Raw genomic sequence first — 25,036 nt, forward strand, 5'->3', positions numbered from 1 at the left:
CCCGGGTGATAGGCGGTACCACCGACCAACCTGGTCGCGCCCACAGACCAAGTGGGGTCCGCCATGGGGATGGGGAAAGCTTACACCCCTGTCACTCAAAGTCTCGATCTTGACAGTCTTGGTCAGCAATTGAGTCAAAACTACAGCGCGGACAGAAATTGGTGCGCAAACCAGCCAACAGAGCAGATTGGTGATGATATCAGGCTATGTCCACGAATGCTTGACTTGTCTGGATCCCCGGTAGCTCTGCGCGCAAACACATCCGACCTTGGCTACACCGCTCGTCGCAGCCTTTAACCTGGGGACATACCTTTCCAGGGTCGAGGCAAGCCGGTCCAGCCAGTACTTAGGTGGTGCTTTTACTCACAACTAGTGACCTTATAGCCTGTTCGAAGCTTACTCTCCAGTGCTAAGTGTGGCAGCACCCTCCTCGGAGCACACCCCTCCGACGAAGTGGCATCAGCCAACTTCAACCACCTCGTTGCAGGGCTTCCACCGCCATCATACACAATGTTTCCCCCTCACTTGCAATATTTCCCGGCAACATGCTGTCATCACAAGTGAGACGTTGGAGGAGCATGGCAGGCACATTACCATTGCCTGCACGTCGCTGCCGATATAGTAGCCTTTCAAAATGATGTACAGGATGAAATCTGGCCCGACTTGAGAGTTCTGGTCTACTATGAAGTGGCTGTCGGCGATTACGCCGTCAGGGGAAGGCCTTCCAGGTGGCGGTGCTAGTAATCCCGAGTAGCAAGACGGCAGGAGCATAGGAAAAGCACTGAATTAGTACTCTAGACAGAAACTTCAGGCGAGCCCGACATATTTTTGCAGCTCCCATTCAAATTTTGCCAGAAACCCGCGACTATTGAAATGCGTGACGTAGCCATCAAAGCTAAAGTTGTCTTATCGTCGTCTCTTCCTTCCCCTTAGCACATCTTGCTCCTCCGACTCCGACTCATCATCGCTCACATAGCCCTGCGTTTTGTTCTCGTCACGGGTTGGTCGCCGTCTCTTTGAAGGGTCACCCGCGGGGGTTGCAGTCCTTTTTATCCCTTTCTCTCGCCACAGAACGTATTACTGTCCGTAGATGGTCATATCCCAAGCTACCATCTCGTGATACTGCAATCCAATACCTGGACTGTGCTGGAAAATGCATTATTCGATAATAGTCTAGAACCGTCGAGTCCGAAATTGAAACTGATATATCGTAGAAATTCGGCATTTCCGTCACGTCATCGAAGTGTTCGGAACGACTCTCATCGGTGACATAAATGGAGATCGAGCGATCAGAAGGCGAAACATCACGGGACTTGACCACTGGAGGGCGGAAATCGTTATCGTCTAACTGGCAGATGATTTCTTGGAGGTGCTGGCCAGCTTCCATAGATATGCCCGGGAAAAGCTCAAGGCGGCGTCTTGTATCGGCACTCTTGAGCCAGCGCGGCCAGCTCCAGGGCATGATTGCGGTATGCGAAGCTTGGTTGTTGCTAATAAGCCGTCGGCTTTCCGTCTTCGAGTGTTCTTATATACAATGACAAGAGGCTGTAGCCGTGCAGTGACTCTCAGGGCAATAGGTCGGCACGGCGCTGCACAGGGGAGGGGTGCTCCGTCTATAATCGCACAAGCCCTGCCGTGTGGGATGGCGCCAGGAGAGGGTGGTGGACATTAGCTGAATTACACTAGACCAGGAGTGAGGTGTGTCCATAAGAATACATTCATCATTGCCACCGAGGGTTGGTGGCGGAGTCGGATACCTGCAAGCAGGTGTGTTCTGTTAGTTCTCCCCGGCTCAAGCACTTCTGTAAATTCAGCCCAGAGTGCCTGCACCCGGCGGATAACGGGCTGCGTGCCAACGACTTTCGACAAGACTACTCTCTGCCTTGCATGATGCAGCCATCGTGACCAGAAAGTGGCCACGGATAGTGGTGGCGACGGACAAGGCCGGCGAGGCCCGCACGACCGAAATGAATCGGACGAAGTCACCGCAACGTCTCGAAGAACAGCCACATGCAGGAGCCACTGCTGGCGGGTGGGCGGGGGCCTAAGCTAGACCAGATAATAGTATTCAGAAGTCCTTTCACGCGCCGATCCATCTTCGCGAGACCACAGGGAAACAGCTGCGTAATGACCGTGCCGTCTCATGCATTTCCTCCGACCCGGGGGGGACAACTTCTACGTAACTACGAAATTACCAAGCTTCTTCTGTCTCGAAACAGTTTCTCGTAATCTAAGAGTCAAAAGAAGGATCGTTTTAGAGAGAATCTGTACGTATCCTCTATCACAATTCCAGCAATCTGCAGATCGCAATGTTCCGGTCTCTGTGTCCCCTAGCCGGAGAAAGAGAAGGCCCTGCGCATTGACGAAGTATTCGAGCCCAGGGATATTCTCGTAGTTCTTCTTCAGCAAGCCCGAACGAGTGTTGCCCGCTAGAGATGAACGGCGACCATGGTATGGACGTTTCTGTTCACGAGGATACACCATACTTGACGGCTGCGAGCGCATCTCGCTGGGCGGCGAGCTCTTGGGCAACTGAAGGATACCATTCAGGTAAAATGGTCTGTGGGGCATCGGATCATCCACATGAAGGGCATCCGGCACATAGTCTCGATGCAGGCAGATCTTGCCGAGTGCTAAAACCGTCAGCACGAGCGCCGTATATATCGCTCGATTTGGTCGAGCAATTCTGGTAGTTGGTGATGCCGTCGATGAACTCTCAATACTATCAAGCGGCTCCGGGAATGACCTCTGGGGCCGTCGCACATCCTAAGGGATAATGGGATCGCCTGGGTAACTGAGGACGACAAAAGCCAGTGTTCAGGCGTTTGAAATTAGTGGTGCGCCACAGTTCCCGCACGAGTACTCGTATGCAGGTTCCCTCGGTTTGTTGGACAAACATGAGTCTCACTTGCCGACAAGAAGAAGTCTGTATGTGAGCGTTCACACTGAGAAAGCAATTCAGAATCTGAAATTAGGCGAGCTGGGAGAAACCGAAAGCTATTGTGATTCATGTTCGATGTAAGCTTACTTCACGACACGTCGTGAAAACTTGACATATGTTAATGACATGCTTTCGGGATCTCTGGGGGAATTTATTCTAGAACGCCCATATATAAGGCAACTCCCAATCTCGCAGCGGTGTACTTATATGGTCCAGTACAGGATCGGCCGAGGTAGTGTAACTCGGAACTGTGAAGGTCCGATTGTATGTGGCGGACAGTATGATGAAAACCCAAGTCGTATGTAGGTGATAAAAGTGGATATCAGAAGGCATTTGTATTGCATGCTCTTCCGCACCGCCGGGAGTTCAAGAGCACCCGGAATGGAAAAAAGCGTAGCGGTCATTGCCGACCACCTGCACGCCCAATCCCTGTCTCATCCTAGCTCGACCAGGATGGGCGGCCATCGGACATCAGCGACCAGCGGATCAAACGCTCCAATTTCTAGCAGCTGTGTAGCACATCGCTCGAGTTGCTAGCAAGGAGCTCTGTTTCTCTGAGCTTTGGGTGTGGCTGTGAATGTAAAGATAAATCTCGCCGCTTTCTGCACCATCCAACAACAAGTATCCGATGCAGATCGCGTCTTTCATGATAATTCTTGGCAGAAACTATCTTGGAGATTCCGGGTATGCTCCGGGATGGCCATGTTGACCCCGTTACTGCTCCTGGCTGGCCAGCGATTGATTTGGACATGCACGCCACCACGCAGACCCAGGGCAGACATGGTTTGGACTGAACCCTTGTTTCACCAGCGAACAGCCTTGTGGGCCGAGAAGCAAACGTCAGGCCGTCAGGCGTACTCCTGTGTATTTATAATGTCACATGCCCGGTATCGTCCTCGCTTCATCTAACTTTCTCAACTTCTCCCTGCTAACTGCTGACCATGAGTGTCCCCATGGGTGGGGCAGCCGGAGTCGACTCGGCTTATCATTCTTCCGGAGGGGTCCAAGATACTGTTGGCCCCGCGGATACGATTTTGACGCCCCAAAACAAAATGTACCGTACGATAGCCCTCACGGACGACCAAGTCACACTTGTTTCGGAGATGGCAGAAACGGTGAACAAAGAATCCAAGGGTGAAGTTCTCGACCCCGAAAGAAGCAAAAGGCTATACGAATCACTGTCACGAGAAACTTTGATGGTGTGTTGTTCCCTTATCCTCGTACATGCAGACACTGACTAGGACACAGAAAGAGCTACGACAGCTTCACCTGCCACCCGGAAGAGTAGAAGTCACACGCATGACGACCAAGGCCCGAAGGTTCGACGTGAAGGATTCCGATGCTGTACTAGCGATCGAGTTGGCGGATTCAAAAGCAGAACACTATGCCCAGATTCGCTCGCCTGCCGACATCCCCTACCAATGGCCGAGAAACGAGGCGCCCATCCTGACCAAGGATTGGAGGTTGGAAAGTGATGAGGATATCTACTTGTTCTTGTTAAAATTCAAAGTAGAACGGTAGAGCAAGCGAAGGTCAGGATGAAGGACTCGTTTGCCGATTTAGTGCAAGAAGGTTCTCTGATACGCATCTCCTCCTCAATTTGAATTGGTCTGCTGTGTGCGGGATCGTCGTCCCATTTGAGCTCATTTTGCGGTCATAGCATGTTATTCAGCGTGAAGTAGTCGGTGGGAATGCCAAGGCGCAAGTCATCAACGCAACTGCGGGTGCTATCGTCTTGTGCCGCATCGTTTGCGGGTGCGTAAACGTTGGCTGATGTGAGCTCTTGATATGGTGATGGCATGTTATCCAGCGTGAAGTAGTCGGTGGGAATGCCAAGGCGCAAGTCATCAACGCAACTGCGGGTGCTATCGTCTTGTGCCGCATCGTTTGCGGGTGCGTATCCGCCGCCCGCGTTGAGATCGCCTGGTGGTAACATTGAGTTGTCTGTCCGAAAGGTGGGGATAGTGTCTGCTTCATCAGGCTGTGCCTCGTAATTTGCCTCCGTTGGCGGTTGAGATTGATTCGAAAATTTCAGCCTTTTCGCAGGGGGAGTCATATTGCTGCAATAAAACCATTTCACAAACTCGTCAAATATGTATTTCAGATATTCGTAGGCCGTTGTTTCGAGCTTCTTCCAAGGGTCATCCTCCGCAAGTTCCCCAATTTGAACAGTCGTTTTCGCGCCGTCATGTCTCAGTCTGTTATCAAATTTATCGAGAACCTCCTTCGTCCGGTTTTGCTCATAACTATTTTGTTAGTGTTCTATTGCGCAATGGACGTCGAATATACTCACTAAGAACGGCACCCGGCGTCTAGCAAGAAGACAGCGCTGAGTGAATGCTTGTCCCGGACACGTTGGAGATTCTTCGCACATAAGAGAAACCGGTCAACGTTGCTTGTGATTTCTGATCTGTTTACAGTCGGGTTATGATGGGCCACGGCATCCATAATTGCGGCTTTCGCCGTTTGTTTAGTGAATTGGTCGGATTGCGATCGTTGCTCGTTTTTGGTCAAATAAAGCTGAAGGTGCCGAAGACCGAAGCAGCGTGCCCGAAATTCGATTTGGGAGAGTTTCGTCTCATCATCACAACTCTTCAAGGCAGAGTAGAGGTCTGAACCGGCGGTTCGACGACGGGAAAAGAATAACTCTGCAGTGTATCTACAGAGGGCTTGAACTTCTCCCACATCCTCCAGTGTACGAGGAAGGCACTTCTGCCCACGATGCCGTCGCGGCGGCTTCACAGTGGTCCGTAGTGACTGTTGAGAGACAGATTGCCGGGAAACTCGCGGCGAGGATAGAGCAATTGACAGCGACTCTGTCGGGCTAAGTTGTCTGGAGACTCGTGGCGAGGACAGAGTAGTTGACAGCGACACTGTCGGGCTGGATTGCCGGGACACTTGCGGCGAAGATAACGTGGCTGGCGGCGCATCTTTTGAAAGCGTTTGCTGTCTGTGGGTGTTTTGCTGGGGAATCGTTGTTGAAAATGGCTCCGATGTTTGCCCCGATGCTATAGTTGGAAAAAGCTTCAAAGACGTGGGAAACGCATGAGAGAAGCAGCCGGCCTGCTCGTGTAGCCTTTGGTGGAAAAGTTCGGGCTCTAGCTGGGGAAGTAGCTCGGCGGTGTAGCGGAGAAAAGCCAGTTTCGTGCCTTTAGAGAACCGCGGCCAGTAATCGCTGAGAAACTTCGGCAAGAACTCTGCGTTATTGAGCACTTGCATTTTGGAGAACCTTTGCATCATGCTGAAATACTGCATGACATGTAAATGGAAAGTTGGACTGAAGCAACATGGGAGGCGCGAAAAGCACGTGACACGGTAGAAGGGGATAAAGAAGTGGGTAAAAAATGCATTTGCATTTTCTATCCACTTTTTACTGCTCATGCTATGTCGGGGAAGGCCATTCCAAGCCTATTTATGGGGACCTGCACCAATCAAAAGGCCGCGGAATCCTCAGGCGCTTTACGCTAGACCAAAAGCATACAGATAAAGCCATACTGGGCCAGCGCAAAAGCACGGAAACCTGAGGGGCTCTTGGCTCTCCACTATCGTGGCCGACATGTCTTCAGTTATCAGCTCGAATTCGATTGCAGGGGTCGAGAATAGTCCTATATAGTAGGCGAGTGATTCGCGGGCAGAAACGTCCTTTCGTGCAGTCCTCCCTGGCCCTCAACATGGAGCAGTTCGACGCAAAAGCAGACGCCATAGAAAATGGTGTTATCTGTGTGCTTGGCATTCTCTTGTATATCGCTATCGTTCATCAGCGCTGGCGTCACCTCAAGGCCAAGCCTAGCGGGGAGAATTGGTACTGGCACATCTCTCTCGTCCTCTTATGTATTTTTGTCATTGGTAGCATACTATGCTCATTGTGGTTTGGTATCGCACGCAGCCGCGACTCGCGGGCGCGCGTTCCCAGCGTCATCTGGAAAGCAATAATGGTCTTGTGTCTCATTGTCTCTAAGGTATGCTGCTCTTTACGACCGTATAGCTATCTACGCTGACAATCCCAGCTGCATGTCTTCAATCAAGCTCTACGTCCACAGACGCTCATCGCGTACTATGCCTGCATATCAATTTTGCCAGTAGTCTGGGTCGGGGTCAGTGTCTGGCAACAGCGGTATGCTGCGCTATGGGCCTTTCCGGGCTGGATTTACTTGACTTGTGCGGCTGCTTTTTTTATACAATCGGTTCGAACATGCAAGCAGGCTTGGAGTCGACGTCGCTGTCTTATGCTTGGTCTGCTGAATGCGCTCGCTGGGGCGTTGACTGCTGCGCTAGGCATATTTTCGGTTCTGATTGTGACGCCTCCATTTCATTTCGACGAGCAATGTTTCATTATCCTTTTTGAACTGGTGCTGACGGTTGTGTATGCTGAGAAACAATTGAGGGCCGCCAGGGCGGAGAAAGCCAAGCTCCAAGAGCAAATTAGGCTAGGAGTACACAATCAATACAAGATTCGCCAAGCGAATGAGGCTTTTGAATACTGTTAGTCACATATGATCCAGATCAGCGAAGGTCTGAGACAAATACAAATATAGCGAACAAAAGAGCCTGCCTTGCATATACTTACTCTCCTTATGCATACTATCTCTCGTCACCGAGCGCTTAGTAGCTAGCTGTGCGGGGCCCAGTTAACAGCGACCCATAGGTGCTAAATACATATATGTGCGGAGTCCCCTCTATAGCACCCTGCAAGTCTCTCCCATCTCGCCCGCGTCCAAAACCCCTGACGAGTCAATTCTGATAGCCTTGACCTCTAGTGAGAATACAGCTTCTAATCTAGTTGTGATTATGAGAGCAAGATATCAGCCCCAGAGTAGCCCAATTGGCATGAGTAATTGGCCCTGCGAGTGGCTGCCTAGGTGACAAGTAGCCCTCGTCACATCCGACACGTCTGCGAGAACAAGTGAGAACCAGCCAATGATTCATCGTGTATTAGCGCTGCAGCTTGGGCTACGAAGCGAGAGGTTGTGTGAGAAGCTCCATGACTGCAAAGTCACAGGATATACCCTGGATCTGCCGTATACTGAGTGAGATGGGTAAGTCTTGTATGCCAGGCTGGTACCGACAAGGGGGGCGACGTATCTACAGGTAAGATGTATTTCATCAGACAGGGGTTAATTTTTGCTGGGGAGAGAGTTACCTGACAGGCATACAAAACAAACGCACCACACCCAGTAAGCTTGCTTTTCTGAAGCGGCATTGAATGTACCTTGCCTTTTTTCTTCTGTTATGCTTTCTATTTCATTCTTCGTTCATTTCAAACCTGCTCTCCTCTCTTGTTAGTGCCACAACGTGTTATTTGGCATGCAGCTTGCTCCCAGCATCAACAAGGGGATTTAGTTCTGTGAAGGCCGAATGGTCGATAATCTTGTTCATCTTTACCTGTTCTTTAGGTCGACTCATCTGACCTCTTGATATCAATCACAATGTCTGCGCCCTTGCGCACGCATCATCCGCTACCGCCATCTCATCAGCATCCTTCCTCCGCTCCCGCTGGCCAGCAGTCCCATCCACTCCCGTACCCGACAAGCCTTCCGTCCACTCCCGGGCATGGTCTTATGCACCATCCTGACATCGACCATCAAGATCGCGTTCAAGAGGCTCTTGCTCCCATGCATGACCACTATCACCCTCCGCAGACTCAGCCGCAACAGCTGCCGCCTCACTCACCAGCGCAACCGCGTTACCCTCCATGTTCCTCAAGAGACTCCTTCATACAGAGAGAAGGCCCCGAAGACAACCGTGGCCCGGACTCGGCCAGCCATGGCCTCGACGGCAGCCATGGCTCTGCATCGCATTTCTCCGCACCTCCTCTTCATCCGAATGCCTATTCTTCTGCGCCTCAGCACCATGTCAACCACAAATATACGTCGCAGCCTACCGCGACGTCTTCGAACTGTCATCACCCTGAGCCTTCAGCATTCATGCAGCCTCGCCAAGCAGACGAAAACCAGGGCCAACCTTCCTACAGTACATCTGCTGGAGGTCAACCGATGGATGGCAGCTTGAAAACGCTCTCAAGTGTGGTCCCAGCAAAGAAAAAGAACACTAGAGCTTCCCAGGTATCAAGTTGGCCCTTTCAGCTAGTCTATCGGTTCTGCTAAGCGTCCACTAGGCTTGCGAATCGTGTCGTCAACTGAAAGCGAAGTGCGATGAAAAAAAATCATGTACAAAATGTGAAAACAGCGGACTCAACTGCGAATATTCCGATCCGCCGCTGAGATCGTCAGTACCATTGAGCCCGACGCTATATATACTGACCGCTGAATTGCAGCACCGACAAAACTCACTCTGAAATCCTCAAATGCCTTGCCATGATGCAACCTCAGCTAACCACCTTTACTGAACTAGTCGCTCAGATGAACAAACGCCTCACAAACATTGAGTCTGCGCTCAAAGCTGATGCAAATCTCAAACTGAACCCGGCGGCTAGGGGGAAGCCGACGACGGACGATCAGCACAAGACAGGGGATACATCGTTCACCGAAGAGAAAGTCACCAAGTCCTCATCGCAAGACGCCGTCGCGGCGGGTCCAGACCAAACGATCTGGCCCGAGGACGAAGTCGAGACCAAGCCCGGCCCTCCGTCATCTCTAAGCGAGCCTGCCATCCCTATGAACCACATCACGCCAGCCGGTCTTTTACTGAACTGGCCCTCTATTCAAGAGTTGACAAAGCATCACCTTGAACGGGAAGGCGTGGGCTATGTGGGAGAATATCCCATCAGTCAAGAACGAAATCGATGTTTATTGATCTCGTACGGGCGTAGCGAGGACAACAGAATGTCGCGAAAGAAGCGCAAACGCGAACATGACCAGCAAAGTGTTGACATGCTTGGCGTCTCTTGCGACTCTCCATCAGCTTCCACGGCGACCGAAGCGGCGGATTGGGGTACTGTGGGTTGCTCTAGCCTATATGATCAGGTCGGTCATCGAAGCGCTATTCTCGGCCCCGATGACGATCCTGACTTTTCCGAGGCCAAGATATGGTCATATGTCAAGACATTCGAGGAAAAAATTCTCAACATGCATCCAATCGTGCAACCTCGGATACTTCATCAATGGGTACGCCAGTTCCTCGATTCTCTTCCATTACCAAGAAGTCAATACAGCAACAAGCTCAGCACGGCTTGGAACGTTAGCAGCTCTATGGAGTCTACTGGTTCGACGCGCAAGAAGCCATCCCCGGCGCCGAACATTACAGAGATCTCATCAGCGGCATCATCAACCCCCGGGATAGGTCGACTAGATCGAACGATAAATACGGCGCTCGTCCTGACCGTATTGGCACTCGGGAAAGTATGCCAGCATCGAGACTATGTGCCTGACGCCCTGTACATGGTTGATCCAATGCTTCATGGAAACGGAAGATTTCATCTCAGTGGTACGCCTCCATTATCAAAGAGCTCGTCGCCTGGGGCTGTGTCGCGTTCGCAGTCATCAAGCTTGGCTTCGCCTTCGAATCAGGATCATCTATATCATAGCCGCCGTTCTTCCCTGGCAGGCAATACTCGACCGGGACTATTGGTAAAGAATTACGAGAACATTCCTGGCCTGGAATACTTTGCCTTTGCAACCGACATCCTGGGCAACCACCATGAATCCTACAACAACATGAAGAACGTGTATGCCTACATCTTTGCTGGTCTCTTCCAAGGTCAACTCGGGCGACCTTTGGAGAGCTTATCATTCATACAAAAGGCCAGTCATAAGCTCCAGGTAATCATGAAACCCAGCTTGGAAAAGCTCAAGAGTTTCAAAACCACGCAAGAGTTTATCAAAGATACCAAGTGTAATCAGCTTTCGTTGGCATTCTGGACCTGCCTGCAATTGGAAAGTGATTTACTCGCTGAATTTCCTCTTCCACCTTCAGGCCTCTTGTGCTATGAGAACGACATTCCGCATCCCAACATGAGCTTGCTAGAGGGCTTTCTCAAGCCGGTTCTCGACAGTTATCTCGGCCAGATTTACCTGCGAACGCACCTCAACAGCATCCATCGCATGCTTTACGCGCCAGAAGACCTGACCAAAGGCGGCCGAGCGGATATACCGCTCAAGAACATCGATTTTGTCTCTGATGCGGTTTCCGGAATGGAATGGGTCGCACCAAGCTTCGCCTTCAGGGAAGACGATCCTCCAGCCTCGGACATTTTATCCGCAAGACTCCGTGCCAAGTACTGGGGAGCTCAAGTCCTGACGTATCGGCCTTTCTTGAGGCAGATTTTACAGCATTCGTTTGTTGAAAATCATTCGACCAATGAACAACTGCCTTCAGTAAAATTCCGCGCCGAATTCGAAGCCCCTCAGTTGCTAGTTTTCGCTCGGAAAGCCATCAAGGCTCTTATCGAGAGCACAAGAGCTTTCCATGGGCTTGGCGAGAAGCGGCCTATCATCACCAACGTCTTTGGCACTGCGCACGCGCAATGGGGCAACTTGCTGGTCTTGTCTGCTGCGTTCAAAGATCCCATCATGGGCAGATACATTGATGAAAAGCTCCTGCGCCACTTGTTTCCAGAGACGATTCGCTTTTTGCGTTAATCTGCAACGGCTACGAGCTCGCTGCGGATCGGCATACACATTCTCGAAGGAATCCAAAAGGACTTCTGGGACATTGAAACTTCCTAGAACAACTCAAGCTACCCAACAGGCAATGCGCAGACGACGCCACGCACACTTTTGGACGGCATCGACATGCCGCCGCCAAGAGGCATAATCGAAGCGGAATTACACCATAAACACCGAAAAATTCGGTCGATGCCAGCTCCTGAATGATGTTGCCTGCGTGACGCTTAATCTAGCCACCATCCAGATGAGTTATTTGCCATTCTTTGCTACTTATACACTATGATAAGAGACAATCTTGCAAGCGAGCATCCTTTACTGATTTTTCTTTTACCATCTTTTTAATCTATGTATATGCACCTGCTCAGGCAACATTTTTCCTTCTTGACCATATTTTCGGTTCTGATTGTGACGCCTCCATTTTATTTCGACGAGCAATGTTTCATTCTCCTTCTTGAACTAGCGCTTACAGTTGTGTATGCTGAGAAACATGAAAGGGCCGCCAAGGCGGAGGGAATTAAGTCTAAGAACAAATTAGGCATAGAGTACACAATTAAGCCAAGATTCGCCAACCGAATGAGGCTTTAGAATACTGTTGGTCACATATGATCTAGACTAGCTATGAGCTCAGCGGGATAAATTTCCCGTCTCTCCCGGCGTGGGAGCGCTACGAAATTGTGTCAGATTTTGCTGCTCTCTTCGGAGGCCGAATCGCCGCTCTCCATTGGCGGAGCCCCAATTTGGCGAAGTTGCCTCGGAGTAGTATATGCAGCAATCCCAACGCTACGATAGCTCTAGGTGCTGTATTATGTTCTTTGTGAGCACCTCGCACGGTGTGTACGAACGCAACATGATTTCGTCCCATGGCAGCTTCGGAACTCGAGCTGGGTGGACCACCGCCTACTAGCTGCAGCCCGGCATGAATCTGCATACGAGTACCTGTGCGCAGACTGTGGCGCACTGCTAGTTTCAAATGGCTGGAATACTGGCTTTTGTCGTCTCTAATTACCAGGCCATCCCACTATACTAAACGCTAACACATTCACTCTGGGCAGAGGAGCTGCACGAGCCTTTTACACGTTCTAGCGGGCTACGTCCCTGCTGCAGTGGTGGGAGGCAGGCCGTTGTGGCTGCCCCGCGTGCAAGAGATGCGTGCAGCTGCTGATATCTAGCTTCGCTCGGCCTCTTGAACAACCACTCGAAATAATAGACCCTGGACGTTCTCTGGCACAATCAGCAGGGTCTGCCAGTAGCTATCATTTTTCCGCGCTCATATCCCATCTGATTCAAAATAAACCCCGCATCTTATTTCACTCTGGTTGCCTTGCCTATTCGACACAGTTATCGAATCGCCCCTCTCCGAGACGCATCAACGATTAAGCAAGTGCCTTCTTCAGGAATCGTCTTTGCCTTCTTCACCTCAGCTCCCTATTTCCTTTATTGAACTACTTCATCTCCTGTCATACGCAATGGGACGTGTCCGCCCCCGCCTCACTTGTAAGGAGTGCGGCAAAGTGAGTTCTTCGTCGATGCCCATTAATATACTCTTATCATTGCTAACGGCTCCTCTCATGACAGAGCTTCGCCCGGAGGGAGAACTTGAACGAACACTATCATGTTCACATTGGCAAGAAACCTTCTAGGTGTCAGGACTGCGCTCAAGGCTTCTCTCACGTATGGCACACTGGGACATCCGCATCCCTCATTAGTCACTGACACCCTCTTTAGTCCGCAAACTTCAGAAGGCACCAAAGACGCCAACACCTGCTCGATCTCCCCGCTAACGAAAGTTCGGGCGTCTCCTCCATCATATGTGATGCTTCTCGCGCTCCTACCCAGCCTGCCATGTCTGGGCCCGTCTGCGACATTGCGCCCGGCCAGTCCACGCCTCAGGCCGACGCCTCCTTCCCCAAGATTAGCCAGCAGACATATCAACCGTACATGCAAAACGTCGACGACTCTTCTGCTTCGCAGCAACATGCCATGACCCAGCGCAGCCACTCCATTCAGCCGGCTTCATCTGTTGTTGAGCACGGCGAACCGGGCGCCACTGCCATGAGCACAGACGTCCAGAGCAGCACCGTCGAGTTGGCTTTATTTAACCACGGCTGGGTCACACCAAGCCAGAGCCCTGACTCCATCGATGTGAGCAACTACACACCTCCAGCTCCGTGGGACACAGGTATGTCTGTCAAACCTACTACCTGTGCAAATTCATGCCCCTTTTTATTATCTGAATCGGCCTTCCTGTGCGTCTGTCAATGAGCAGTTTCAATTGATCAGCCAGGCGTTCCCACCCGCCCCTGTTCCCGCACCTAGTTCAATTTAGCTTTATTGATTGACGACTACAAACTCTAAAAGGCACGCACATGGAAAGATAGCCTGTCTGCCTTCCGCAGCCACAGGCTTTTTTCCCTGGACATGGAGAGGCCCTACCTAATAATATGATGCTGATTACTCTTGTGTGCAGATTTCGCTCTAAACTCTGCCGACATTTCTGCCACGTTTGATTCGCAGCCGCAGCATGTTATGTTTGCTGTCGAAGAAGGGCAACAGTTATGGCAACCTGCGCCGGCGCCCCCTCCCTCGTTACAATTACAGTCTTCTCAGCAATCGCAACCTACGCCTCAGCTACAGCTTGCTTCGCGACCACTTCAAACACAGCCGGCCCGCGGTCTATCGCTAATACCCAAACTCAACCACCAAGAACAGTGCCGGCGGAAGCCCCGCTCCAAGTTTGCCATGACCAGCCCATTTCATGACTGTATCGACTCGTTTGGTCACAAATTCTCTCTTCAGACATTTCCTAGGCCGTTCAATGGTAGAGTCAATGGTTATATCAAATTCTTCTGGCCCCTCAAAGAAGGCAAACAGTCAGCAACAGCTGTGGAAGTGGCAAGTATTGATCATAACGGTGATTCACCTTCAGCCGTCGCTGCTACACAGACATCGAGCCAAAGTTTTGAGCGATCGCTGCAGCGTCGATTCTTTTCATCACCGGCCTCCGCCAGCACTCTCTTGGCAGGAACCGACTCACCCTATCTAAAATCATCAACCTTGCCGCCGTCACAAATCGTCGTATATCATCAATCACCGACAGCAAGCTTCCGATCATATTATCAGAATGATATTATTAAGGCTCCGCAGCTCCTCCCGCCACAACTCGGACATGATGTGTTTATGGACAACATGGGCAGAAAGCTGTTCAGTTTTTGTAAGTTCTGCTTTCGTCATATCTCACGGGAAATCTGCGCTAACTTCTGCTCTACAGATACACAAACTTGGTGTCCTGGGCGAAGTGTGTTGACAAAAACCAACCTATGGTTGACTGATTTCGCCAGCATGCAACGTCCCGCTGTTGTAGCCGCTATACAGTCCCTCGCTGGTGTTTATGTTCATGATTATCTGCCATGTGATAATGTACGGCGTCAAGTCAATGAAAGGTTTGCCATCGCCGAAGCCCGGCTCAGCGAGCTGCTCCAGCATGCAGACGATCTAGACGAAAGCGAGTCTGGCGAGCTAGTCACCTTGGCGTCATTGCTCTCTATGCAGGATGTGGTTCTCACGGAACGCAGGCTCCAAAAACCCTACTGGCCTCGCTGGTTGACGGGGTTCACACAGGCGGAGAACGTGCTTCAGCGCACGGATCCAGGCTCTCGTTTTTATAAAGAGTCAAATGTTCAGGTCTCTGCCCTACGCCTATCGCAATCAATCATCGTTGGTAGAGGTGTCATTTTAGCTCAGCTGATGATGCCCCTCCCGTCTCTCGCTACTTTCGACCCTATTGCTGAAACATGTAGATTTGGATTCCTCTTATATGGATCTGAGTCGGACATGTATGAAATCCACGGTGGATGCGGTTTCTCAAAACGCCTGCTACACATCTTCAGCCAGGTGGCCTACTGTTCCACTCGCATACTACAAGAATGCGAAACGCCTTTTGTGCCTATGACTGCCCAGATGCTCTACGACCAGCTTATGCAGTTGCAACAATGGAGTGGAGAATATGATAGCTGGGACGCTGCTAAAAACAGATCGCAACCGATTGAATGGATTCGCCAGGTGGGCGAGAACTACGTTGTTCAAGAAGCGAAACAGATGACCGGGGTGACGGCGGAAGCGTGGAGGCTGGCTGGAATGGTCTACCTGCAGTGCCGCCTACTTAGGTAAGTACCGTACCTACTCTTGCGCCTCTGTCTCTTGCATCAAAACATGCTGACCTTTGCTTAGACTTCCGCGAAACCATCAGTTGGTCGTTGACAACATAGCCGACTTAGCCAAGTGCATTTCTATTATGCCAACGTCAGGCTTTATATTTACGGCTCAAGCCCCGCTGCTACCGGTCTTCTTCCTCGGGCTACTAGCCACTGTAGAAGAACATGTTTTAGTCGCGGATGCCTGGTTTCAGCACGTCATTGAAACCCCTGTTCGCAGTGTAAGTGTGAACATTCATAAGAGAAACATGCTCCTCCATTCAAGCTAGTTGCTAATTAACTTCCTGCGACAGAGCGTGCCGCCACTTTATCAAGCTTTGAGACGTATTCAGAGCTGGATGGACCATGAAGTCCCAGTGCCCGCACCAAACACGGAACTGCCCTGCGCCATTGCTATGAGGCAACCCTGGTGGGAGCTTATGGTGTCCAAGGTTCAAGAAAAGGAGAACGAAGTCCTCTGCTTGACATGAGGAGCAGTAAACACGGCACGATGTGACAGAGCTCTAATTTATAAAAGAGGAATAATGATATCTGTACACTACCAAGCAAAGCATAATTCTAAGTCCGAGAGAGAAGGCAACCACTATTTTACGGTTTTTTCTGTAAAGAGAACTACTAAGCCGTGGTTGTGTAAATGTTCGGCGTTGAATAGACTCGACTTGTTAGACTATCCAGAACGAACACCTCTTGGTCAGCATTTGAAGCCAAGACGACAACTCGAGCTGAAGATAGTGCGCAAGGCAAGGGACACGAACTCCGCTGTTATGGCGGGCTGATCTGGTATCCCCGGTCATGTATAGATAAACACGGACTCCAACAAGCCGCAGTGCGTCCAAGAGTAGTCAGTACTGCCGGCTCTCGTACGCCGGCAGATGATAAGTCGATATATGGGAGTTCTGGCAAACCAGTAGTGTAACTTGCACGGGCACTGAAACGCTATCAGACAGGCATCGACTCTACGTCGGGATCTCTTGCCGCCGCCCGCCTGCCTCAAGAGGAACGCTAATCAAACGATGCTGCCACCCCCCCGTCTGTCGCAGTGGGAGCGGGTCAGTACCAAGTGCGCCCTCTCAATTTAGTTCCACAAGACTTGACTATTGCAAGACCTGTGACGCGCAGCACCGGCGCGACAAGGCTGGCATGTACGGAAGCAGAACCTACTCCGCTGATCCTGGCACTCAAAGGATCGGGCGCAAGACTCCGCCACCCCACCCTCGGCGGCAATGGTGAATGTATCATGGACACACCTCACCCCTGGTCCAGTGTAATTCAACTAATGTCCACCACCCTCTCCGCGGCGCCATCCTTCACGACAGAGCTCCCGGCCTCCTGCCCGGATAGTCACTGGCTGCTCTTGTCAGTTGTATATTATCAGCATCGCCGCCGCATGAATGTTGTTATTTTCACAAACTCGGTCCATGTCTTTCAAAATACAGTCTCTACTCTGTGGCCATGCGGACAGCTCAGCTCCCACGCCATCCAACATCAGTCTGGTGCGATATCCCGCTACAATACAGATCTGTCCTTGTACTGTCACTAACATACCCACAGGGCGTGTCCCCCCATTTGAAGCGAGATTTCAGCGACCTCTCTGGCTATTTGCGCCCTACCGACGAAAGAAATGCCGGATACAAGAACGTTAATGCGCTTTTATTGTGTTGGCAGGGCGACTCACCTGCCAAAGACAGCCTGCTGCGTGTTCGGCAGATTTTTGAAAGCAACTACGGTTTCCGCACACAAGCTTTTGAGATTCCAGTTACGAAAAATCCTAGTGTAATGCTCGCATCACCGCTGGCGGCTTTTCTCCGCGAAGCGAATCACGATCAGCTCCATATCATATACTATAAAGGATATGGGTCTTATGACTCTTCCGGGCGTCAATATTGGGCTCCGTATGTTCTCAGCTATACTATTGCTATAAGCATCTATATGATTAGCTCTAACTTGATAATAGATTCGCTCAATATGACTCGTGTAAACTGAACTGGGCTGTTATTTACTATCTGGTCGAGTTTGCCCAGTCTGATATTCTGTTTTTGCTAGACACATGTTTTGTCCCCGAAACCATGCCGTCTAGCCACGGATTAAGACAAGTAATTAGTGCAGGCCAGAAAACTGCCCCAGACTCATCGCATTTCACAGATCGCCTTATTCAAGCTCTCCACGAATTACACAGCGGCTCGACCTTCTTGACTAAACAACTGTTCGCCAGAATGACTGCCATCGCCAACGCCAAGACTTTCATGATGAGAGGCGATACAAACAACGATATAGCTCTCGCTCCGTTACCACGACCCTGGACCACCACAAACTCTGCAGCCGCCCAGTTACGCAATGGGCCACTGACCGATGAGCATGCCCCTTCTCACAGCGGGCTCGTCGCGACGACAGATCTTGCACACAATCGCCAAGTTGCCAGCTTAGTATCATTGTCTGGAGTCCCCTCTCCAGCCTGCGGGAACAGCTACCAGAACTCGAACCCAGCTAGCTACCAGAACTCGAACCCAGCTACGCACAACCTGTATGGATCGGTTTATAGGTTCCAGCCCGCTACTACGATTAGCTACGACATGCCAGATAACGCCAATGAACAATACTGCCCTGACTGCTCGATAGGGTTCAGATCTACTTCAAGCCTACAGCGACATAATGCTCGATATCACCAACCTCGAAACTTTATATGTTGTTTCTCATTCGCCGGCTGTAAAGCTAGGTTTGATAACAAATATACATGGAAGAGACATATGAAACTGCAGCATATCTGTTTGGAGAGCTACGAATGCCTAGTGTGTCTCCAGAAGACCGGTAAAAGCCCAAAGATAATTCGAAAACATAACGTCGCAAAGCACCTGCATCACGAGCACAGAATTGACCGGCAATCTCCAGATAATTATGTGAGATCCTGCTCCACACAACCACCGCAACATCTGCGTTGTTCCAGTCAAAATTGCTCAAGAGAATTCCATGGTCGTGATGCCTGGACCTTATGGACTGAGCACATCGGGCAACACATGAGTCAGAGTCAAGAAATTGGTGTCGAAGATCTCTTGATTAAGTATTCCGAGGACAACGGCATTATCTGCCAAGTCGATGGCCAGTGGCAGCTGCTGGATTTGAAGACCAAGAAAGGGCAGAGCAATGACGGAAGTCTTGGGCAGTTCCAGGCGCAATATATCTTCTCTAGACAGATCGAACTTAAAAAGCTACACAATTAATATAACTTGACCCATTGATGGGAGGACACGTTGCTGACGACGATGAGATCCCTCGTCCGAGACTCGTCAAACCCGACTCGCAAAGCCAGGGGCATTCATCAGGGCTGAGGCTGTATCTGTCTATAGAATCCGGGCGATTATCGACCACAGCTCACGTGGCCAAAAGCCTTTCACCGGCTGGGTCGGTTGCGAGAAATGGAACAACCTAGCGGTCTACTTTGTCCTCGCTATTGAAAAGCAAAATATTAATCTATTCTCAATGCTCGAAACCTGTAGTCAGCTGGGCCCTCCGGCTGCAATGTCGTATTCGGACCGAGTAAGAGTTTTGGGCAGAATTATTACAGCGGAGTTTTGGGCAGACTTTCACTGAGGACTTTGGGGGACATACATAGATGGGCTAGATCCCCTCCCTTATTGCAGCCTACGAGTCTCTCCACCCTCCTGCTACCTAGACCGGTTATCGAATTAGCCTAATCCTCGATAAAAACACAGCTTGTAATATAGCTACGATACTGAGCGAGGAAAGTCAATTCTCTGATCGTATCATTAATGGGAATCTTTTTCGAAGCTATAAGGGATCTGCATTCTGGTAAGTAGAGCTCGTTTTTTGATTCCTTAATACTAACTATCTAAGTCCTACAGGCTATCTGGCTACTCAATCTATAGATTAGTACGTCGCTTGAAATTATTATCTCGCTGATATTAATCTCAATAGCCATCAAGCTCTGTGGTCGGCCGATAATAATCGGATTCTTAGCGCGCCAGTCAAGAGGCCGCTTAGGATTCTCGACATTGGCACAGGATCTGGAGTCATGGCGGGGTAAGTGCCTTGGGAATCATTATAGCACATAATTGACAGTTTGATAGGGAAAATGCCCAGCGCTTCCCAGATGCACATGTGATAGGAATGGACGTGTTGAGCGAGCAGCAAGCCGGATTACCGCATAACGGCGAGTTCCGAATCGGCAATATCGAAGAGACGCCCTGGGAGTTTGCAAACGAGACATTCGATTATATTTACGCCGGAAATCTGGCCGGATACATTAGGAACGACAAATGGGATCTAATTTACGCTGAGGCGCTACGCTGCTTGAAACCTGCAGGGTATCTGGCGCATAGTGAGGTTGACATCTTGTCTACAGAGCCACCGTGGGACCGCTACCAGAAGACATGTCTTATCGGCTGTTTCTGGGGAGGCCGGTCAGTCGCACTCATGAAACAACTGCGTATGCGATTTATTTTCGCTGGGGTTGACAACATCAAGGAACGAGAGCTCAAGCTATCAGGTAGCGATGTTCAGGCAGACGTCGCCAATCGAGTCGCGTGTCTCCAGTCTATATTCTCGCAGCCTCAATTGTTGCTGGAACTCGACCTAATTCCAAAGTTCCATGAATTATTCGATTCATGCTTCGCGCTGCGGGAAAAAAGACTTCGCCCGACGGTAAGGCACACCGAGCGTTACCAGAGCTACTCTCTAACGTCATTAGCACTATTATCTACGGGCAGAAGCCGTTAAAGGCACATTCAGATCCGAGAGGAGTATCGGCAGATAGCACGACTTGAGTCGCTAGCGAACTCAGAATAATAGATTTACCTCTTTTCTTCAGAGCAACCTGCCCCGTTCCTGTGCATTGTACTGTAATTCGATCGAGAGATACACTCTTCTCGGTGCTCTACTGACAGCCTGCACTTTGTTTACTCATGTCTGCGCCTGCGTCTGACCTCTGCGGTTTGCCGTAGGACTAGCTCATGGCTATTAGAGCTCACTAGGACCCGTGTGACGCCTGGAGCAATGTGCTTGAAGAGGGGTCTGAACTCCTAGGCGGTCGGCTTGTCTTGATTCCCCCTCAACTGTAAGAGGGAGATTGCAAAGTCCAGAGGTGTAGGCTGCACGGTGGGCCAGTCAGAGACTGACAAGGCTTGGCAGAAGCCTGCCTGACGCTCAGAGGCCTCTTTTTCGGCACAAGCTACGGAAAGCACAACGTACATAGGCAGTCAATACGCGACACAAAGGCGCGCCATCGCTTCCTTCTAGTTGCAAAATGCTGAGTCATGGGCTGTCTTAAGGCTGTGAGAGAATATCCACGCTGTTTAATGCTTACCTCCAGAGAAAGATGAGCGCAGGCTCTGTGAGCGGCTCGCTGGCTGTGTCGGTGGTCACCCTGCGAGAAGAGGTAAGATCCATCCAATGTTTCATCGTGTGCCAGCTCATGGGACGAGAATTATTCTGTGAAACTAACGAAAAACCCTACGAGTTCAGCGACTCAGAAGTCGGCATCTCGCCCTGCTGTAGGGGCGGGAACGTGAGTTGCTGCCGTTTTCTCTTCTCTCGTGCCAAGATGCGTATAATACGATGTTGCCTGGCTCCACTGACAAGGCAGCCGTTTGTATTCTATTGCTCGTACCTTGGCTGCGTCTCTAGAGGTCATACCTAGTGTCATAAATGACAGCCTTGACCATGCAGGATGAGCTACACCACGGGCCGGACACCACACCCTCCTTTCCGGCGATAGTCTGTGTATTAAAAAGGGCTGCTGATACTTACTTAATGAAGCAGCCAACCGCTGAGACCTGTAGTTATGCAGCTTGAAGGTAGCAGCAAGCCGAACTTTCAGCGACAAATAGCACAACTGCTCAGAGCGCTGCCACCGTGCCGCACTTTACCGAAGCGGCAATAAGATGTGCTTGCAGTGGGCCCCTCGATGCGGGTCCACCCACAGAGCTGATGTTGGCTGACCCATGTCAGTCATAGGCCAAGGCTCCCTCGAGTAGCAGACAGGGATAGCTGCGGTCTTCCAGGGGAGGTAGAGTGCATTACTCTGCACGCCCGTCAACATCACAGTAATGACAGTTCTCAACGGCGATCAGTTGGATTCAGCATTCTAAGTCGTAGCCGCCCTGCTGCCAGCTGACTATGATGAGCCCTTCTCTTAGTTCGCCTATATACTTGCACCAAATTTTCCGTGCTTCTACAGCGTAAATAAGGGGAAAGGCAGGCAAGCTGAAGGCAGGCAAGCTGCCCGCACGAGGCTCACAGGGATCATGTATTATGCTAGTCCTTTTTGAGGGAGCGGCTGGGAAAGCGGAGACAATAAATAATATCGAACAGCAAGAGTGGTTGGGCACCACGTAAGATTTACGGGTGCTATGTCGCCTAATAAGAGGGTCCATTTTTGGCGGGGTTATCTTGATGGACTTTTCAAGCACCCTTGGCACCTGGATAAAGTTGTTCGTCATGTAGAGACACGCCATGAGTCATCAACCTATCAAAGGGTTTGAGATACTAACTCCTAGTCGTTATGAAACTGGGAGTGCGCTATCAATACGAGATTGCCCTCCTGTTTCGGCTGATGGAAAGCCACCCCCACCACTACCAAGACGGGTGAGGTCCCTTCTTTTAGCTACAGAGGAACACATCAAGTTCGTGCAGGAGTTTTTTCGGTTAATTTCCGACTTATCATTCTCTCCGTTAAGCCGCAAAGAAGAATTCATCGAACAGTTTATTGGAGGATGGACGGAGAGACTGCTCCAACAGCTTCAACAGCTCTCGCACAACATCGACGCGTCTGAGCCATCACAGCCCGAGCTACAAAGCTTCCCATTAGCCTTTGTAGCGAAATTTGTGTCTTATGTGGTTGACAAGGCCGTTTTGGCTGGTTTTTATAATTCTCAGGAGGCTGATGAACATCTGAGACCATTCCTGCAAAAATGGGAAGGGTCTAGGAAGCCTGGTGGCACGATCTCAAACCTCAACACTGTCGAGAAGCGCAGGAGATCATCCAGAAAGCTGTTTCAGTGCACAGCAGCATGTGCCGAGTTTTTAGGAGTCTCTGCGCATACTATCCCGTTATTTAGTAAGTATCTTATAAGATTTAGTACCTCCCTACTTACTTTTACTATAGATGACGGCTGGTATACGGACAACGACATTAAGGCTATCAGGCAACACTTAGCGTCGAACTCAATTGCAATACAGCACCACGCCTTTGGCAGACTGCTAGATCCTAGTAATCTGATGCCTGTACTTCTTTGGCCGTTGCTTTGGCCCCTGTCTGAAACCTTCGAGCTATACCCGGTGGTCGGAGGTACAAAAGCTCAGCAGAGACTAAGAGAGCTTCACCGGAATGCCACGGCGGAGATTCAGGAAATGAAGCCAACGGCAGATAATCCAACGGGAAAGAGTGAAGATTATCCCGAGGGACGAAACTATAGCGAGTGTGCGATATTTGTGACAGCGGCCATAGGGTATCTGGTGCGTGATTGACCACAGCCAAAAGGGAAAAAAGCTAACCGCGAACAGAAATCGGAGGTACTGGCAGCACAATCTCCGTTCGACTTGTTTAGCAGCACAATTGACACGAAGGCCGGCGACCCCCAGCTGTTGAGATTAGCCGGAAAAGGCACAGGGTTTCTACCCGATAACGTTGAGCTTCCAGGCCTTGCCTTGTCTTATTCCTCCGGAGAGATAGAAGTCGCGATTTCCAACTTCAATGCGGCAGTTTCGTGGCCGTCGAATAAAGGCCTCATCTTTCGTGGCAAATTAACCAGCCGCAAGGAGCATTACACATGGTTAAGCATACAATCCTTTAAAACATCTCAAGAGCTTTGCCGTGATCTCGTGGAAATGGCTAAATCTGAGAGTGGTCGCTATACCTAGTTTTCATTATTATCCTAATAAACTAGTAGTTAGGTTTGATTCTAACATCCGACACGTTCATTTCCACTGCGCGTCCAGCCTCCCAAATCCGTGTTTCATGCACAATTTCTAGCTCCACGTTCACTCCGTAGTAGTATGTCTCTATCAATCACGTGGCTTGCTGCAATTGAGTCGTCCCCTGCAAGCAATTTTCTCATTCTCATTGAAGTGAGACTACTTCCGTGCCCGCTTCACCCCTTTGCCGTGCGCCGTGCGCCGTGCGCCGAGAGTACTAGCTGTGTTCTCACCAGGAGGGCTCAGCGCGATCGGTTTCTCGTGTTGCTGCCGATGCCTCTTCAGCAGATCTTTGCGATGATATGCTTTGCCGCAGTCCGGGGCGTCGCAGACCAGCGCAGGTGGTCGGTGGATGAGTTCGTGTCGTCTTAAATGCTCGGCTCGGGTGAATGTCTTTGAAGGTTGGCACTGCTCACATGTATGTACCCGGTTGCCTTTCTTGGCTCGGCTGACTTTGCCAGTTTTCGGTGTTAACTTGACATCACTTTTGCGTTGGCCAGCAGCGCGCGACCGGACATTCGAATATGAGTAAGTAATCATCTCATCGGTGCCTGTAGTATCACATTGACTGGACAGATGAGCACTCTGGTGGGAAGCCGAGCAATCTGGAGGGTCACCGTGCAACGGAACGGGCCTTGAGGTTGACCTGTCTGAAGTCCGTGGAGGTTGTGGGTTGTTAGGGTCGACATCATTTAAGATAGCCATGATACTGGTCATTTGTTAAAGAGCGAGCGAGGCGCAGAATGGCCGAAGTATGAGTGGTGTAGATATGTATGGAAGTTCAAATTAAATGTAATGTGAAAGCTTCAAGTTGGAGCTAGTTGCTCAAGTACACCGCTAGGGCTTATAAGGATGATTTGGAGCATGAAAATTTAACTCCCACCACAGCTTCAGACATACTCACGGCAGCTCCACGCTTTGAAGATGGCTGGCAAGATTCGCGCGGCAAGAGTGCTACCAACCGTGTTCATTGCAGTGCTCTCGGGCTTCTTCGCCGCCGTCAGCATCACATGAATATGGTGGTTTGCCCGACGCCGTTGTATACCGCTTGGTCGTGTAAGCAGGCAGCAGATTTGAATATTGTCCGTGGCGGCGACGGGAGCAGCGGGGTGTGTAGGCAATACTTTGCTCTCCGCATATTGTCATTTAATTCTGCCGCAAGCAGGCAGTCAATACATGTTACATTTATTTCTGGCTAGTGACACACCATGGGGCGATGCCGCCGTGTTGCGGCGAATCTTTGGCTCGCCCAAGCTCTCCAAGCCTGATCAACTACTTTAGAAATGCAAATGGCTGCTGGGCCAAGCCACACCGTTTTATACGCATCTTTGCACGAGGAAAGAGAAAACGGGGCGTAATCTGGTAACTATCCGCTCTCCCCGCGACGGGCGATG

The 25,036-nt window shown here is 50.6% G+C and overlaps 10 protein-coding genes across 10 annotated transcripts in view; 7 read left to right on the top strand and 3 right to left on the bottom strand.

Moving 5' to 3' along the window:
• Positions 1–1,462, bottom strand: part of BBA_09431 (uncharacterized protein) — a gene marked incomplete at both ends in the record, with an annotated part of 4,377 nt that extends 2,915 nt beyond the window's left edge. Inside the window, 4 exons of the mRNA XM_008604528.1 lie at positions 85–140; positions 311–356; positions 595–737; positions 1,111–1,462. Of these exons, the coding sequence (XP_008602750.1) occupies positions 85–140; positions 311–356; positions 595–737; positions 1,111–1,462 (597 nt within the window). The remainder of the gene's footprint in view (positions 1–84; positions 141–310; positions 357–594; positions 738–1,110) is intronic.
• A 2,420-nt stretch (positions 1,463–3,882) lies between these two features.
• On the top strand, positions 3,883–4,462 carry BBA_09432 (uncharacterized protein; the record flags this gene model as incomplete). The annotated part of the gene is made up of 2 exons (XM_008604529.1): positions 3,883–4,140; positions 4,190–4,462. 2 exons carry the CDS (start codon positions 3,883–3,885, stop codon positions 4,460–4,462), a joined length of 531 nt encoding a protein of 176 aa, XP_008602751.1.
• Positions 4,463–4,595: 133 nt separating this feature from the next.
• Positions 4,596–6,160, bottom strand: BBA_09433 (uncharacterized protein; the record flags this gene model as incomplete). The annotated part of the gene is made up of 2 exons (XM_008604530.1): positions 4,596–5,187; positions 5,235–6,160. The coding sequence occupies 2 exons, from the start codon at positions 6,158–6,160 to the stop codon at positions 4,596–4,598; spliced, it is 1,518 nt and encodes a 505-aa protein (XP_008602752.1).
• A 452-nt stretch (positions 6,161–6,612) lies between these two features.
• BBA_09434 (uncharacterized protein) lies at positions 6,613–7,428 on the top strand (the record flags this gene model as incomplete). Its single annotated transcript, XM_008604531.1, has 2 exons — positions 6,613–6,900; positions 6,949–7,428. 2 exons carry the CDS (start codon positions 6,613–6,615, stop codon positions 7,426–7,428), a joined length of 768 nt encoding a protein of 255 aa, XP_008602753.1.
• Positions 7,429–8,367: 939 nt separating this feature from the next.
• BBA_09435 (C6 zinc finger domain-containing protein) lies at positions 8,368–11,478 on the top strand (the record flags this gene model as incomplete). Its single annotated transcript, XM_008604532.1, has 4 exons — positions 8,368–9,003; positions 9,057–9,088; positions 9,128–9,166; positions 9,216–11,478. The coding sequence occupies 4 exons, from the start codon at positions 8,368–8,370 to the stop codon at positions 11,476–11,478; spliced, it is 2,970 nt and encodes a 989-aa protein (XP_008602754.1).
• A 1,493-nt stretch (positions 11,479–12,971) lies between these two features.
• BBA_09436 (zinc finger-like protein) lies at positions 12,972–16,186 on the top strand (the record flags this gene model as incomplete). The annotated part of the gene is made up of 7 exons (XM_008604533.1): positions 12,972–13,016; positions 13,081–13,176; positions 13,231–13,684; positions 13,973–14,716; positions 14,774–15,668; positions 15,733–15,937; positions 16,010–16,186. The coding sequence occupies 7 exons, from the start codon at positions 12,972–12,974 to the stop codon at positions 16,184–16,186; spliced, it is 2,616 nt and encodes an 871-aa protein (XP_008602755.1).
• Positions 16,187–16,729: 543 nt separating this feature from the next.
• On the top strand, positions 16,730–18,931 carry BBA_09437 (C2H2 finger domain protein, putative; the record flags this gene model as incomplete). Its single annotated transcript, XM_008604534.1, has 4 exons — positions 16,730–16,765; positions 16,821–16,942; positions 17,153–17,608; positions 17,671–18,931. The coding sequence occupies 4 exons, from the start codon at positions 16,730–16,732 to the stop codon at positions 18,929–18,931; spliced, it is 1,875 nt and encodes a 624-aa protein (XP_008602756.1).
• A 549-nt stretch (positions 18,932–19,480) lies between these two features.
• Positions 19,481–20,484, top strand: BBA_09438 (Methyltransferase type 11; the record flags this gene model as incomplete). Its single annotated transcript, XM_008604535.1, has 5 exons — positions 19,481–19,520; positions 19,574–19,601; positions 19,647–19,751; positions 19,799–20,372; positions 20,419–20,484. The coding sequence occupies 5 exons, from the start codon at positions 19,481–19,483 to the stop codon at positions 20,482–20,484; spliced, it is 813 nt and encodes a 270-aa protein (XP_008602757.1).
• A 1,697-nt stretch (positions 20,485–22,181) lies between these two features.
• On the top strand, positions 22,182–23,588 carry BBA_09439 (uncharacterized protein; the record flags this gene model as incomplete). The annotated part of the gene is made up of 3 exons (XM_008604536.1): positions 22,182–22,785; positions 22,834–23,183; positions 23,232–23,588. 3 exons carry the CDS (start codon positions 22,182–22,184, stop codon positions 23,586–23,588), a joined length of 1,311 nt encoding a protein of 436 aa, XP_008602758.1.
• A 213-nt stretch (positions 23,589–23,801) lies between these two features.
• Positions 23,802–24,359, bottom strand: BBA_09440 (C2H2 finger domain protein, putative; the record flags this gene model as incomplete). Its single annotated transcript, XM_008604537.1, has 1 exon — positions 23,802–24,359. One exon carries the CDS (start codon positions 24,357–24,359, stop codon positions 23,802–23,804), a length of 558 nt encoding a protein of 185 aa, XP_008602759.1.
• Between the last annotated feature and the right edge of the window lie 677 nt (positions 24,360–25,036).

This window comes from Beauveria bassiana, assembly GCF_000280675.1.
Source record: "Beauveria bassiana ARSEF 2860 unplaced genomic scaffold BBA_S00054, whole genome shotgun sequence".
Taxonomy (NCBI): domain Eukaryota; kingdom Fungi; phylum Ascomycota; class Sordariomycetes; order Hypocreales; family Cordycipitaceae; genus Beauveria; species Beauveria bassiana.